At 36.3% G+C, this 17442-nt stretch overlaps 1 protein-coding gene across 3 annotated transcripts in view; it reads right to left on the reverse strand.

Moving 5' to 3' along the window:
• The window catches only part of ASZ1 (ankyrin repeat, SAM and basic leucine zipper domain containing 1), a 58290-nt gene extending 43611 nt beyond the window's left edge, over positions 1 to 14679 (reverse strand). For all 3 annotated transcript variants that reach the window (XM_037740814.1, XM_037740813.1, XM_017535076.2), the window contains exons 1-4: positions 14544 to 14679; positions 14034 to 14136; positions 9935 to 10060; positions 7891 to 8002 (exon numbers count right to left, since the gene is read on the reverse strand). Coding sequence is in view for 2 of the 3 variants with exons in the window: in XM_037740813.1 (XP_037596741.1) it covers positions 7891 to 8002; positions 9935 to 10060; positions 14034 to 14136; positions 14544 to 14648 (446 nt within the window). In the remaining variant the exon portion in view is untranslated. The remainder of the gene's footprint in view (positions 1 to 7890; positions 8003 to 9934; positions 10061 to 14033; positions 14137 to 14543) is intronic.
• Positions 14680 to 17442: the final 2763 nt, after the last annotated feature.

Consider the following 17442-nt stretch of genomic DNA (forward strand, 5'->3'; position numbering starts at 1 on the left):
AGATTATTTAGACAATGTATTAACACAGACAAGCAATTAACACAATGCCTATTACACAGCAAATGTTCAATAAATGTTTCATTTAAAAATTATAAAGCCCCCAAACAAAATTTAAAGCCAAAATAAATAAACCAGCATTAAATTTCCATATTTGCCGGATACAGTACACTGTGTTAAATGTTGTCAGTATCAAGATCCAAGAGAAGCATAAGATGTAATTTGTATCCTAGAGGCTTAATTGTAACAATGGCTTTCAAGTTGTCAGTTTTTACCATAAGTCCCACAGATGGAAAATGAAAAATGAAAAAAATTTTTTTAAATAATAAAAGAACAAAGTCAATCTACATATAATATGGAAAGGTGTCCACGAATTAAATCAAGGCTATTGCCAAAGCTATTTTAAATAAGATTAAAAAAAAATTTGCCTGGGAATTAAAGAATTACAGAGCTGACACAAAAATAGTTATAAATAAACCATTTAAAAATTTAGAAGATGCTATTTCTATCTCTAGTAATTGCAAGTTAGATATTTTGGATCAAAATTGTGAGGGATTCTAGAAGTTCTTTAAAATTTCTTAAAAACTGAATAACTAAATTATCAAGAAACCAGTGAACCAAAATCTGAACGGCAAAAAGCCAGAGAAGTAAACTTAGCATTCACAGTTGCTTTTGCCATGAGGGCATTTTCTAGTTCAAAAGAACCCAATGGGAAAGTGAGCTGTGGCTCTGGTGGCTTTGAATATCAAGAGGAATAGCATCCTAAGCCCTGGGCCTATACAAGGTAGAGAGTTTGATAAATCATACTTTAAACACTTTAAACGGGGATTCAAGGGGCTACACCCTCAGGGTAAGCATAAACCAGCTCTTCATGTTTACAACCCCAAAATGGTCCAGGGTACAAAATTTTTGAATTTAAGATTACGGGAGTTCTGGACCAATAGTTCCTGAGATATCTTTTAGAAATATACAAAATCCTCTCTGATAAATCATCCTAGGTCTCATATTATTCATACAAGTAAGTTTTCAAATCTAATGACTAGCACCTAGTTATGAATGAGAACCCAAGAACTGCTAGCAGAAACAAACCCATAAAGATTTAAGACATTGGAACTGTTCCATCTAGATGACGTGTTTCCCATATTAAAGACATTTTAATTTAGGGTTTGAAAATATTTTCAGGGAATAAAAAGTGAAACTGCAATTTTAAAAAGAATCAAATGTTTTAGAAATTAAAAAAATAACTGTGGTCAGGTGCAGTGGTTCACACTTATGATTCCAGTGCTTTGGGAGGCCAAGATAGGAGGACTGCTGGAGGCCAGGAGTTTGGGACCACTCTGGACAACGTAGCAAGATCCTCATCTCTATAAATATTTTTTAAAAGTTAGCCAGAAATGATGGCACGTGCCTACAGTCCTAGCTATTGTTGGGCCTGAGGTGGGAGACTGTTTGTGTCTAGGAGTTCAAGGTTGCAGTGAGCTATGATCACACCACTACACCCTAGCCTGGGTGACACAGGAAGACCCTATCTTTAAAAACAATAAATAGAAAATTTAAAAATAAAAAGGTAACTGAAATTATAAACTGAATCTATTATTTTAACAACAGATTAGAAGGTGAAGTGAGATTTAGTGACCTAGAGGGTAGATCAGAAGCTATAATCTGGAATATGGCAAGAGACTGAAAATGGAAAATGAAAGAAAGATATTGAGGATACAGTGAGAAGATCTAATGGATATACAATCAGAGGCTCAGAAGGAGAGTAAAGAACAGGGGGATATAATATTTGAAGAAACGGTAGATGAGAGATTTCCTGGAACTGAGGTGCCAACCCAAAATATAGAAGACATTTGTTATATCATGATGCAGTTACCTTAATGATACCACATTAAAGTGATGTTTTTTTTCCTTTTCAAGAAGCCATTTTCAAGATTAAACAGAAGAATGTTGGAAGTAGCTACAATTTTTTTTGCAAAAAACATTGACACCCAGGAATCCAAATGATATTAGTAGATTTAAATGTTTACTTAAAACAAAATTTGGGAGCAACATAAACTTCAAAGCAAATGAGAATTACACCCTTAATGTGTCTACTTAGTTAATAAGTTTGGAAATATTCACCATCAAATGATAAAAATTTAATTATTATTTTTTTAAAAAGCCAACTCCCAAAATGTTGGATACTTTTCTTAGGCTTTTCTGAGGGAGAACTGACGGAGAGCTTTCTCGTCCATGGCATGGACTGAACAGGTGACCGACGAACATTTTCAGAAATCAGAAAAGAAAGGATAGAAAGGGGAGAGAGGGAGGAATAAAGGGAGACAAGAAGGAAACAAACTGTGGACTCTCGGAAAAGGCTAGAATTCATAGATCTGTAAAACAATGGAAAACCTCATTAAAAATATTAAAGTTCTTTGATACCAGGAATTTGGGAAATGAGTGGGCCAATTTTCCCTACCTTCCCTCGAGTAGCTAAAAGAACACAAAGAAGCCAGAGAGCAGAAAGACTGCCAAAGAACAACAAAGGTAGAAACACTCTAATTCCTACCACCTAAAAGATTTCCACCATTTATCATACACCAACAAACATACTGAGCTCCATGAGCCAATAAAGGAAACAACAATCCATGTAAGCGCTCTAAGCAGCCAACAAAGAAAATAAATAAAACCAGACTGGAAATAAAAAGGACTACATAGCAAAGAGCTAGAATGGCTGAAGAGGTACAGTAGGCCAGTCATGGTGGCTCCCGCCTATAATTCCAGCACTTTGGGAGGCTGAGGTGGGTAAATCACTTGAGGTCAGGAGTTCAAGACCAGCCTAGCCAACATGGTGAAACCCCGTCTCTACTTAAAATACAAAAATTAACTGGGCAGGATGACAGGCGTTTGTAATCTCAGCTACTCGGCAGAATGAGGCAGGACAATCGCTTGAACCCAGGAGGCGGAGGGTGCAGTGAGCCAAAGTTGTGCCACTGCACTCCAACCTGGGCAACAGAGTGAGACTCTGACTCAAAAAAAAAAAAAAAAAAAAAAACCACTTAATCTGTCGTTTTGCTTTCCACAGTTACCTATGGTCCAAAAATATTAAATAAAAGATTCCTAAGTTTTGAATTGCACCCTGTCCTGAATAGCGTGATGAGATTTTGAACTGCTCCACTTGGAACATGAATTGTTTTTCGTCCGGCATATCCACGCTATATATACTACGCACCCCATTATCAGATTGACAGACCACCAAGAAAGGTGAGTAAAGTACAGTAAGATATTTTGAGAGAAACCACATTCACATAACTTTTATTACAGTATATTGTTTTAATTGTCCTATTTTATTATTAGTTATTGTTAATCTCTTACTATGCCTAATTTATAAATTATCACATACACGTATGCATGGGGAAAAAAGAAAGGTATTTATAGATTTGGTACTATCCATGTTTCCAGGCTTACACTAGGGGGTCTCAGAATGTATCCCCTGCACATAAAGGAGAACTTTGAAAGAAAACTGAAAAAAATGAAAGAATAAAAACTGAAAAAAAGAAAGAAAACAAAAAAGTAAAGGTACTTAGTGATATTAATGTTCAATACACATACACAAATGGATTGCTAAAGCAAAACAAATGGAAACAACCACAATATACACCAAACATGATTCCCAATAAGCAATTCCGTAGGTAAAAGAAAGGAGTGGGCCAGGTGCAGTGACTCACACCTGTAATCCCAACACTTTGGGAGGCCAAGGCAGGCACATCACTTAAGGTTAGAAGTTCAAGATCAGCCTGGCCAACACGGTGAAACCCCATATATACTAAAAATACCAAAATTAGCCAGGAGTGGTGACGCACCTGTAGGCCCAGCTACTTGGGAGGCTGAGGCAAGAATCACTTGAACCTGGGAGGTGGAGGTTGCAGTGAGCTGAGATTTGCCACTGCACTCCAGCCTGAGTGACAGAGTGGGCCCCCTTCTCAAAAAAATAAATAAAATAAAATAAAATAAAGGAGTGGATAGTCAGTGCTTGCTACTTGAAGCATTGATGCAAGACGCTTGTCTCTGTTTAGGGACTTAGAAAAACGTACTATATTGTCAGCACTCATGCTGCCTTAGCATACAGCCTAAATACTTAAAGATTCTGCTTACTCAAGTCTTATTATGACTTTTTTTGTCTTTTCTTTAATTTCTAAGCCAATCGATTTTCTGCCTTACTGGGACACCTGTTTTTCTCAGGCCATAGAGAAAGTAGCAAACTACTAACACACAGAGGATGGATGAGTCTTAAAGTTTATTATACCCAGTTAAATAAATCAGAAAAATACTGTATAATTCTAGAACAGAAAAAATTTACAGTGGTAGAAATGAGATCTGGATCACATGGTTGCTTCTGGTGGGGAGGGAACCTGACTGTCCAGGGACACAGTGGAACTTTCTGGAGTGATAGAAATATCCTATCTTGGGATGTGAGTTACACAAATGAATGCACTTATCAAAACTGTTCCAACTGTACACTGAAAATCTGAATATTTTAATTATGTGTATATAAATTATACACAAGTTAAAAAATTTAAACTATTACAGAATTTTCTCAGTACCATTGAGCAAGACTTCTAATTAGTTAAGTAGAGGAAATTCAACAGCTTCTTAATTTTTATTCTTCTATCTACCCATTTTTAGTGCAAACACAACCAAATAATTCAAGTGACTCACTTTAAGATCTATAAACCCCTTGAAATTATCTTTCTGCTCCTAATACAAGTCAGTAACTAATTTTTTCCCTATTTTATCTACAAATGAAAATCCTGTCTTTTGAGGTATTCCATAAAATGGAGAAGAGTTTCTACACTGCTGTACATATGGAAACTGAAACTTCAATCTCAAGCTTAAAGGTTGATCTCTAAGACTTTGCTATTACTTTCACTTCATAAGACTACTGATCCATATTAGTTAAAAAAAAATGTTAGAAGTCAACTTTATTTGCAACTATCAAGTATGTGACTATCTACCTAGCTTTCGCAAAATCTAGCCATTTATGTTTTGTAGCTGACTCAAATTGTGGTTTTTTTCTTGAGAGGTAAGTTTTCTCAGCAAAGGCATTTCTCAACAGAAGGGGCTATGTCAACAGCTTCAAAGTAAATTCATCCAAAGATACGTTTTTCCCCTTGACATCTGACGAGTGGTTCCCAGATATATTGCTGGTACCTTCTGGCACTCTTTACAAGAATCCAAAACTCCCAGTCTTCTAATAGGTTTTGAGTGTTGTCACTGCTAATGAGTTAGCTACAAAATTCTCTCCAAATTTCATTGCACTCCCCTTGTGTCCTGATATGTTTTCTCTTTTACATTGATAGCATGCTATCCCTGTATGTCCACTAATGCTATCCTTCTTATAAAATTTGCAGCCTCAAAAGCACTATTTGCCATAACTGATCCTCTTTTCAGCTCTATCAAGAAAACACAATTCAGTGTTATTGCTTTATGCTTTGACCATTAAAAAAGAAGCAGGTGAATAGTTTTTCAGGTTATTTCTCACATCTTTAATTAAATGCAGATTGCTTTATTTTCTTCAACCATTCTATAAATTCTCTAATTATTTTAGAGAGTTGATCACATACCAATCTAAATCTTGTGCTCCTTCTAATTCACCTGCTTATCTAGGATTTTCAGTTTTGAAATTGCCTTATAGTGTGGTTGCCTTATCGTTTTTAGCATAAGATGCTAATCTTGTATCATTTTAACTCAAATGGAATCTGTTTTTCCCAATACATCTTATGTACCTAATGGATATCTTTTAGTTCTTGAGGAGACAGAATAGTCTAGAACCTGGGACATTGGCTTGACTGACTTCTCCTTCAGTGTGTTTACAGGACTTTAAGTGATTAGGAGGGTAAAGACTTCACTACCTATAAAATCTCAGAGGCAGTCAGAAAAAAAAATGTGAAGAGCACCAAGCAAAAGTTTTATCTTACACCATTTCTAAAGGTATATATAAAAATTACAACACTCATGGAAGTTTACTTCAGTGAGGAATCCTAAAGCACATGTCCAAGGTATAACCAGATCCAAAAGTTACATTTTATTAAGGATTATACTATATATGACAGGATAAAAGTTTCTGTTAAAAGTTTGAGGCCGGGCAAGGTGGCTCACGCCTATAATCCCAGCACTTTGGGAGGCTGAGATGGGTGGATCACAAGGTTAGGAGTTCAAGACCGGCCTGACCAACATGATGAAACCCTGTCTCTACTAAAAATACAGCAATTAGCTGAGTGTGGTGCCACGTGCCTGTAATCCCAGTTACTCAGGAGGCTAAGGCAGGAGAATCGCTTGAACCTGGGAGGCAAAGGTTGCAATGAGTTGAGATCACACCACTGTACTCCAGCCTGGGCAACAGAGTGAGACTCCATCTCAAAAAAAAAAAAAAAAAGAGTTTGCAGGTAGGCCAGTCATGGTGGCTAACACTTCTAATCCTAGCACTTTGGAAGGCCAAGGCAGGCAGATTGTTTGAGCCCAGGAGCTTGAGACCAGCCTGGGCAACATGGTGAAACCCCATCTCTACAAAAAATATTAAAAATTAGCCAGTGTGGTAGTGTGTGCCTGTAGTCCCAGCTACTCTGGAGGCTGAGGGGGAAGAATCACCTGTGAGGCAGAGGTTACAGTGAGCCACGATGGTGTCACTGCACTCCAGCCTGGGTAACAGGCGAGACCCTGTCTTAAAAAAAAAAAAAAAAAAAAATTAAAGGTTTATATGTAGTTTTTTCTGCCAGTTCTTTTTTATCTTTGTTTAAACATGAATTATCCACTCAATAAATCTTGGCCCTTCTCACACTAGATCAGGGATTCTCAATCGTGGTACTACTGACATTTTAGGATTTGTAATTCTTTGTTTTGAGGGGTTGTCCTGTGCATTTTGGGATGTTCGGCAGCATCTCTGGTTTCTATCCACTAGGTACCAGTAGTATCTCTCAGGTATAACAATCAAAAATGTCTCTAGGTGTTGCCAAATGTCCCCTGAAAGGCCAAATAGACCTTCCTTGAGAACCACTACAACTAGATCAAAATATTTTTTTTAATTTCAACAAAGATTTAGGAATTATCTAAAGCTGTAAAGTACCTTCCAAGGCTGCTGTCCAGGTATCATAGAAACTAAACTAATTTAGAAAAAAACTTCTCACGTCAAACATAATTATATCTATATATCAGGTACTAGATCATTATTATCTAATAAATTATAAATAATAATTCTACTTGTGCTAGACATTTTTGTTAGATGAGCTACTTCCTACTCCATTCATTATAAAGATTAAGTGAAACATAAAGAGAGATTTAATAGGAAGATGAAATAGAAGATAGAGTCAGAAAGGAAGCCAATGTGATAGAAATGTTAAGCAATCTAATTTTTATTATTACTGACATTTCAAAATATGCAAGATACATTTACTGCTTGTCTTCTATGTATCTAGGCACTATTACATACATGTTATTACCTAGTTAATCGGTGAAGTCTTAAAATGGAAACAAATAGGAAAACAGAAAATCAACGTATTTTCTTAGTATTTTTATAAAATTATTTAGTTGTTAAATGTTATACAGAGACAACATTAAGAGACTTAACTCTCATAGGTCAACTGTATTCATTTAAGTAGTATAAATCACAAGAAATGATACTATAGTTTATTGTCCTTCTTTCTTCTCATTCTAAATTCTTATGGCATTCTCTGAAAGACTACCTTCATGATATCCTCTTCCTTTAATAATCTTACAGAATCAGAACCATGAACTTATGAACTATTTTCATTCATCAACTAGTTGACCAAGTAAACATTGTTCATGATTTTTAACAGGCTGATACCAAAGAAAAATTCTTATTCAACTTGAATTTTGAACAGATATAAAGGCTCTTACCTACAAGCAACATTTGGATCAGCATTTCTTGAAAGTAGTAGCTCTACACATTTCAAGATCTGTTCCTCTGAGCCATGAGCAGAACATGCAGTTATCAAGATAGTTTGCTTATCTATAGTGAATAGAAAATGGAAGAAAAACCCCTATACATCAAGAATTGCATCTATTTGATGTATTTACCACTCAAAACAATCTATTATTGCACTCTAAAACTCTGTAACGTCTTCCCAAATCTCTCACTCTTGGCAGATAACTTTGTCTTCCTTCATGGAAAGATGAGATTAGACATGAATCCCTTTAGTCTCCAACGTTTATCTATAATTCACTTAATTTCCTTCCCCTCTTATTCCCATTTCTTCAAGGGAACAGAAAGTAGTTAAGCACATGAACATAGCCACATAATCTGGATTTGAAGAGTGTTTCATTAAAATTTGTCTTGCTAAACTCCTGTCTGGGAAACAGTGATCCATTTTCTCTGATTTCACGTCTTACCCATTTGAAAACTCTTGCAACCTGGCTTGTAAACTACCCTATTGAAATTGCTGTAACTGCCACATACATTGGTTTGGTTTCTCTTGTCCTTTTGTATTGGATCTTTCTGAACCCACTGTTTCCTAAAACTCTTCTTGCCTTGGCTCTCATAATGTCAGCAAAGATCAGAGTAAATTAAAAACAAAAAACACCTGTTTTGAATTAAGACTTCAAATAGGTCACCACAGCTATGATTCACATTAGTGGCTCAATACCGACAGAGCATATTCTAGTCCCAGTCTTGCCTCTGAGAAACTGTCACTCCAGTGATGTCTTAAGATCTCATTAGATCTAATTTACAGATAGGAACCTAATATGTGCCCTTTGTATGTGATAGAGCTATAGCGGGACACATAAAATAACTTATGTGTACATTCTGTGAAAAATAATATTTTATGACTCCAAGTATCCCTCTGATTACAAGAAGAGAGAAATAGAAAACGAATAATTATTAATTTTTGAGCAGAATATTTTATATACTTTTGAAAACCTGATTCCTAAGCATAGCTTTCACTGAGTAATTCTCTGTTGTCCAGGCTGAAGTGTGTTGGCATAATCATAACTTACTGTAACCTCGAACTCCTGAGTTCAAGCAGTCCTCCTGCCTCAGCCTCCTGAGACTATAAGTGTATGCCACTGCCCCCGGCTAATATTTTTTATTTTTAGTACAGACAAAGTCTCACTATGTTGTCCAGGCTGATCTTGAGCTCCTGGGCTCAAGTGATCCTCCTGCTTTAGACTCCCAAAGTATTAGTGCCAGGATTATAAGCATGAGCCACCATACCTGGCCAAGTGATATTTTTAAATGATATAATAAAAAGAAAAAATTAACAGAGAAGATTAAACATAAAACTGTGGCTAAGGCAGAAATTGATGTAAAATATATAAATGACAAAAAAGAATAAAATTGTAGGTATAAAATTAAATTAAAAATCAATTATAAAATGAAACCTATACCTGAAATTATGAAGCAAATTTAACTGTACATTGAAAGTATGTTAAAAATAAGTAATTGGGAATTCAATGTAATAATTAAACTGGATTTGCTCATATATTCTTGTTCTTCTTACACTCAAAGCACTACTTAATGGAAATTGCTTAGTAACAAGGACAAAGATGGATTTCATTAAGCATCTTTGAAACAACTTTAAGCAATATAATTCATAGTTTAAAATTACACAGACTGATTTCCAAGTAATTTGTCACTAAATTACAAGCTTTTTAATGTTTATTTCAAAGAATTTTTCCTTTAAAAACAACCAGAACCTTAAAGTTAAATGTATATAATAACAACCAGTTATAAAGATACTATAACTGGAATTTATCTTTTTGGAAAGAGAGTTTTTCAGAATATGTATGGTTTCTAATTTGATTTTGTGTATTATTTACATAATATAATGAATAGAAAGGTTACTTCAAACCACTTTAATTTTTTCCCACTTTATATAATAGCTAGTTGGAAATCAAAGAATCACAGTAAGCATAATCATTTAAGTTACCTCAAACATCTTACCCTTCTCAAAGCTTGCATTAGCACCTCTGTCCAAAAGGACCCGAACCAGTTCTGCATTGGCAACGCTAGCAGCATACATAAGGGGAGTCCATCCATACCGAAAGGTAGCGTCTACACTAATAATGCCTGTCAATATAAAAACAAGCTTTTAAAAGCCCACTACCACCAAAGAAAAAAATCAATCACCTTATATGCTTAAAGTACCGTGTAAAGTGACATATACATCATGTACTTTATTCTACCATGGGAATTTTTTGGTAAAAATGGCTTCCAAAAAATAGAAAATAGTTATATCAAGACTTTAATACAATTTGCTAACTTCAGTTTCACTACAGGCACTATATTCCAAGAGACGGATTTGACTGATGTTTTATCATATAATATGTAATTGAATATGTATATTATAACAAGTTTTTACATGCTACCTTTTTTTCTCTAGGGGAGCTAAAAAGGGTTTCACAGAGGTAAAATGTCTTTCAAATTAGAATATTATCCCTAGGCAATATCAATTATCTCTATGGTTGAAAATACCACGTATATCCCTCAAATACCTTTAACTTTATTCCTAACACTGAACTTACCCATGGGTGACTAACCAAACATGAAGCTAAAAAGATAGATTAGGGTTATATTATGAAAGCTCTGTTAAGAAATGTAGACTTTATTTTGTGATCCAGGACTTGATATCATTACATATGTATTATAAAGACAACATAGATACCACTGTTGAGAATGGGACAGGAGGCAAAAAACACTAGTTTTTAGGCAGGGAGTTTATACAAAAATCAGAGCAAGGGCAGTGGAGAGAGAAAGGAAAGAAAACAAAAGCACATTTCAAAGGCAGGGTCAGAATTTAAAATTACTTTGAGGAGGAAGCGTGATGGAAAAGAAAAATTTTAAATGACCATCAAGTTCTATCTTGGACAAACAAACGACAAGCAGTGAGCTAAAATAAAGGGAGATTATCAGATATTGAAAATAAGTTTTTTGCTTTTTGTTTTTTTAGAGATGGGATCTCATTCTCTGTCACCCAGGCTGGAGCACAGGTGTGATTATGGCTTATAGACTACTCAACCTCCCAACTAGCTCCAACTATAGGCACATGTCACTGTGCTGGGCTAATTTTTTTTTTTTTTTTAGTGGTAGAGTCTCACTATGCTGCCAAAACTGTTCTCAAACCCTTGGCCTCAAGCAATCCTCCCACCCTAGCCTCCCAAAATGCTAGGATTACAGTTGTGAGCCACTGCTCCTGGCCAAGGGATCAAGACTTAAGTAGCAATCTTTCTCTTAAATTTAAGATATATCTGGTAATCCCAAGAAAGGAAACAAAATTTTTCTGTTTCAAACAGGAAAACTTGTATGTGAAACACCACTGAACACAGGCCTGCCTTTAATACCTTGTAATTTATAGGTTCTATAGTCTCTGGCTATAAAATGTCCCACTTGTACAGATTAAGGTCACATCACAGAAGAAATGCAAACTTGGTAGTGGGGGGGGGTGTCACTTTTTTGGCTGTATAAACACTGGGTCACTAAAAGACTACATATGTCTAATTGCTAATCGTCTAATTGATGTAAGGGACATAATAATCACTGGGAGAAAGCATTAAACCATCTTAGTATATACATATACTGCTAACCCAACTTGTCTTCTCTCACAAATTTTCCTCTTTAAACTGCTTCCATTGAAAGCATATCAATGAGATCAGAGAAAAAAAATCATTCTTTTCTTATTTTATTGAGAATACTGCTCAAACTGTGATAGCAAAGATAGAAAAAGATGTGAAGAAAAAGAGAAGGAAATGTGGCATTTTAGTATAAAAATCCTTACTAAAATTCTAACAATATTTAACCTCTAATATTTAACATAAATTACTAAACACATATTATGTTCCAGAAAAAAAAAAAAAAAAAAAAAAAAAGGTTAAGTTTAAAAGGATGGACACAGTATATTTATAGAGCTCAAAAACATTCAAAATAATACTATATTGTTTAGGGATGGAGACATATACAGTAAAAGTAAAAAGATACTCAATGATAAGTATCAGCTATAGAAAAGTTGCAGTCTCCAGAGGGGATACCTTACCTTTCTGAACGTCTAAAATATGTCATACTTTAAAGAAAACTTAAAATGGTAGTACACAGAATAACAAAAACTGGAGATCTTCAAAAGGTTAAAAGTGGCTGACTTAAAATGTGCTTTTATTTTTAGAGTTTTCAATTGGTGCAGAAACATGTTTCAAAGAACAACAATGACTTTGAAAGGCAAAAAATTAAAAATATTTTTAAAAAGAGTATGTAATGACATCTGGAAGGAAATACCCTAAAACAGGAGTTAACCTGTGAAAGTGAGGCATCAGCAGTAAGGGGAATGAGAATGGGGACAACGGTAAATAAATCTTTCTAATTCTACTTATATCTTTTTTATGGCTACTTTAAAAATTTTTGTAATTAAAAACAAATTTCGAATTGTTGACTAAATACCTATTTAGCAGCAGGCTGTGATCAAGAGACTGAAAAACTCACACTTGCCCATCAATTATATCAAGTCTTAATCCTTCAAAAGCCTCTATCGCCTTCACTGTACCTAGTCCCACTACTCCCAAGGCAAATTTTGTTTTCTAAAACAAATCTCTGCCTATTCCACTCCATGCTATGTACACTATACGTATATTAGTATTAGGTATTCAGGCCTCTTTCCACTTATTCAGAGTTTATTCAATTTCATTCTTTAATTACAAACTCAAGTTCCATTGTCCAAAAAGCCATACAGATCCTTCTCATTTCTTAAAAGAATAACAGCTAATGTTTACATAATTCCTATGTGTTCGAAGTCCTTTAAAAGTGTATTTTAATTCTCCCCCTTGCCAACAACCTTTTGATACAATAATCCGCACTTTAAAATGGGTAGAAAATTAAGCTTAGGGAGATTTGGTAAATTAGTCAAGGTTACAAAGCCATCAAGTGGCATGGTTAGCAATCAAACCCAGATCTGTCTTGTTTCCAAAATTATTTACTTTTCACTAAACTATGCATTGATTCTAGCATAGAAGAAAAACATTATGCTATATATAATCGCATCTAACTACACTGTGTGTCAATGTTTTGTATCTACAATGGCAAAAACCATAATTACTTTTGCACCAAAGTAAACGTCTGTTACTCCTTTGAGTAATTTCAATTATTATAATCAATAATTTACATTTCTATGTGAAGGTAATTTAATTTTTTTTCATTTAATTCATAAAAAAACATCATGAGGCTCAGGACAGAATTATGATGCTTTACATAAAGAAACTGATGCTCTCTTGCTGGGCACAGTGGCTCACGCTTGTAACCTCAGCACTTTGGGAGGCCAACGTGGGTGATCACTTAACGTCAGCAGTTCAAGACCAGCCTGGCCAACATGGTGAAACCCCCATCTCTACTACAACTACCAACGTTAGCTGGGCTTGGTAACATGTACCTTTAGCCCCAGCTACTTGGGAGGCTGTGGTGGGAGAATCGCTTGAATTCCTGCCCCCAGGTGGAGGCTGCAGTGAGCCAAGATGGCACCATTGCACTCCAGCAGGATGATAAAGTGACACTCCATCCCACACCCACTCCCAAAAAGAAACCAATGCTCTGAAAGTTTAAATAACTCTTCCAAGAAACCAGAGTAGACAATAAGATGGAAGAAATTATCCACATATTTATTCTGATTTTTAGCTCAAGCCTCATCCTACTAGTACAAAACAAAAAACTGTAGCGAGAAAGAACTAAAATGTACATGACTAGAAACAATTCTTAAGAAATATACAGCATTATAGCGGAGTAAATGAAGAGAAAAGAATGATCAGAGTGGGCCAGGATTGGAGTAGCCCTCTTGAAGGAGATGGAAGAGCTGATGGAAGATAATCAGAGTGGCATTCCAAATATAAGGATAGAGGAAGAAAATAAGGCAGAGAGAATTCAGAGTCAACGAAGATTATATAGGACAACTGATATATTAATATTTGTTGTGTTTCCATTAGAAAAGCAACATAAACCTTTTAAAAATAAGGAATCCTTGTGAACTTAGGACAGTTGTGTTGAGGTGAAACTGTCCTTTATCTCTCACCAGAATCTAGGAGCTCCTGGACCAATGAAACATCTCCGGTGGTCAATGCTTTCTTAAATTTTTCTTTCTTTTCTTCAATGGGTAACATTTGCCCTTTCAATTTCTAGAAAACAGTTAAAAAAATTCTTGTTACATATATTTTTGTTTTCACCACATTAGGGAACAATGTTTGGTTAAATACATAAGTTTTTTCTTGGTTTTATTTTGATGAAGATACAAAGTTGGAAAAGAATTCGTGTCGAAAATTATCTTTCAAGGGAATAGGTAATGATGGATCCAAACCCAAGTGAAGAGCTACTATGACCTTAAAAAGCCTATTTGGTGGAAACCACAGCTGGGGAACAATAGGAAATTTGTGCGCATTTGCTTAAGTCCAAACACCCATATTTCCAATGGGAAAAAAGGGAAATACATTTGAGCAGGTAAAGAGGGTTCACCAGGCTGGACCTCGCCTTCGAGGGCTGGGAAGGCCGAAATCAGGTGTGGTCAAGACAAGTCCTCTCCCGCTACCTGAGACGTCCTGTCGAGATATCCAATCTCCCATCCATCATCTTCACTCTCGCTACTCTCGCCTCCACCGGCCACTGCCAGGCCGCGTAGCGCGCTCGCCGCCATGCTCGCCCAGGTAGCTCCCTATGGAAAACGCTCGCCAGCCAGCTCTCCCGGCGCCTGCGCACCCGGGGAAGTGCATAGGGATGCGCGGGAAGGAGCTACGCGCAAGCGCTGTGGTCTGGAACCCTCCCGCGCAGGCGCATAGCTGCGCGCTGCCGGTTACCTCTTTGCTCTCTCCTCAACCTTGAGGCTTCTGGAGGTGAAAACTTGGCGAGTCTAACGCTGCTGACGAAGTTCGTGTGCCAGGCTCCTGGCTGGTACTTCCAATTCTTCTTAGGGATTTACCTTTCGACCTCTTTAAAGTATTTGCTTGATGAAAGTCTTGCTCTGCAAGGAATGTCTTACTTGTGACAGGAGAACACTGGGATTTAATGGCAAGTAAAACTAGACTTTCCCTGCAATCCTTTTCGTCTGCTCCCTGCCAAACTTTTGTTAAATCTGTATCCCTTGGGAGACGGACTCTTCGTCTTAACACCTCTCTCAGGAGCACCACTCAGACGTTCAAGGAGCCCTCACACAAATAGGAGCCAACGAAGGAGCCAGGAGAAATTTCCCTAAAGAATTCTCCATTTACATTTCATGTGATCTCAGATCCCACCTTATATTTAGAAGCTTCAGGCCATCAAAACACTTCCCCTCTATGAAGTGTAGATGCCCTAGAGGAAAATATGAAAGGAGGAAGTTTCTGGGTACAGTGGATCCGAAGAGCCAGAAAGATGATTTATACGTCCAGAGAGCAAATAATACAAACAACTCCAGATGGAAGTGGTCCAAGCTCAAACTCACCTTTCTGAATGGTAGAAAGGTTCTAGATGGTAGAACTTCTAGATGTTGGTAACACAGTGATTTTCTTTGCTACCACAGAAAAGTAGATCCACCAAGAAATGGCACATTATATATACCTCAAGATAATAGCTATGCACCCTTATTTGAAAACTTTTGCAATAAGTTTTTTTTTTCTTGCAGATTCTTTGATAAAAGATTTTGAAATTATTTACTTCAGAAGCTCAGAGGTAAGTACTTTTATGTAGTTTAGCTATTTGGGGGCCACACCTGTCTTTCTAAATGGGTTCATTCAATAAATGTTAGGGATTACTTAGTACACCCAAGTGCAACTGGGTTTGGGGAGACCACCTCAAACCATGGAGCCTCATGCACTCATACTTTAATAAGGAGAGATAGATAATATGCACAGAAACAAATAAACAATACTATTGCAGATTGTAAGTGCCTTGAAAGAAACAAGTGTGCTCAGTTTCTGGAATCAAACCACTGTGGTGTTTCCTGGGAGAATCACTTACAAGAAGTAGCTGTGTGCCCTTAGGCAATTTATTTAGCATCCATCTGGGTACCAGCTAACTTGTCTGTAGAATGGAGGTGATGATAGTACCCATTAAATGTAATTGTTATGGGGACTAAATGAAGTAATAGGGTTGGAGTAAGGTCTGTCTCAATGTAAGAGTTGGATTTTAGATAGGGTAGTCAGACCTGCACAGAGTTCTAAATGACAAGCCATAAAGAATGAGAGAATAGAACTTTCTTGGCAGTGGAGATGAATAGTATCAGGGCCGTAAAGCAAGAAACAAGCCAGGACTCAGGACCAGAATGGGCAAGTGAGGCCCCTAAGGAGTAAAGTATAAGGAGGTACTCTCAGGGTCCTGCAAATTCAGTGAGTGGCTCAAATTTTGCTCCTAGGTCACCTCACTTAACTTACCTTAGTTCTTGTCCTGCTTGGACCAGAAAGAAGGCCTGAGGCTAGAGCTTCATAAGAATAGGCATGTGTGATAAGAGGTCCCTGTGGGTGTTAAGTGGGAATCTGGATTTTACTCAAAGCAATTGAGCAGTGAAATGTTTTAAGCTAATGAAAGGCATGGTCTGATGTGTGCGTGTATTTAAAGACACTCTAGGTCTATTGTAGAGAAGGTTTTTGGTTTGAGCAGCAGGCTAAGGAGTTGTTCCATTTATTGAGGTGGGGGAAGACCAGTGGATAAACAAGAAGATTTAATAAACATCCCAAAATTAACATATTCAAAAACCAAACAACCAAGTATAGCTGTTAAGTGGTTAATTGGATATTCATGTGTGGACCTTGAGGGAGCCTGGTCTTGGAGATATAAATGTGGGAGTTATCCAAGTACAATTGGTTTTTAAAAACCTTAGGATTTACCAAGCAAATTGTTTTGTAAATACAGATAAGATTATGCCAAATTGTATGTGGAAAGGCAAAGGAAGTAGAATGGTTCAATTCAGAAAAAGAAGAATAAATAAGAATTGCTCTCCTTGATTTCAAGACTTCTGTGTAGTCTTGATTTCTGGATTTTGTGGTATAGACCAATAGAACAGAAGAGAAAACCTAGACATAACACCACATAAGTACATATATATGACAAACTAATTTTTGATAAAGGTGCAACATCTATTCAATGGAGGAAGATAGTTGTGAAGTAGATGAATATCTTTAGGTAGAAAATGAACTTCAGCCTAAGCCTCATACCTTTTACAAAATTAATTCCAAATATGTAATAAATGTACGTGAATTAGTTGTACATGAATGTCCATAGTAGCATTATTTATATTAGCCAAAAGTAGAAACAACCCAAATGTTCATCAACTGATGAATGGATAAACAAAATTGGTATATCTATACCATCTGAATTAGTTTCCTAGGACTACCAAAACAAATTACTTTTTTCAAAGTTCTTAGTTTCTTTGCATTGGGTTAGAACAATTTCTTTTAATGTTAACAAGAATACACAATTTAGAGAGGAATATAAGTGAATTAATGGAGCTGAAAAAC

This window comes from Cebus imitator, unplaced genomic scaffold, assembly GCF_001604975.1.
Source record: "Cebus imitator isolate Cc_AM_T3 unplaced genomic scaffold, Cebus_imitator-1.0 Scaffold90, whole genome shotgun sequence".
Classification (NCBI taxonomy): Eukaryota; Metazoa; Chordata; class Mammalia; order Primates; family Cebidae; genus Cebus; species Cebus imitator.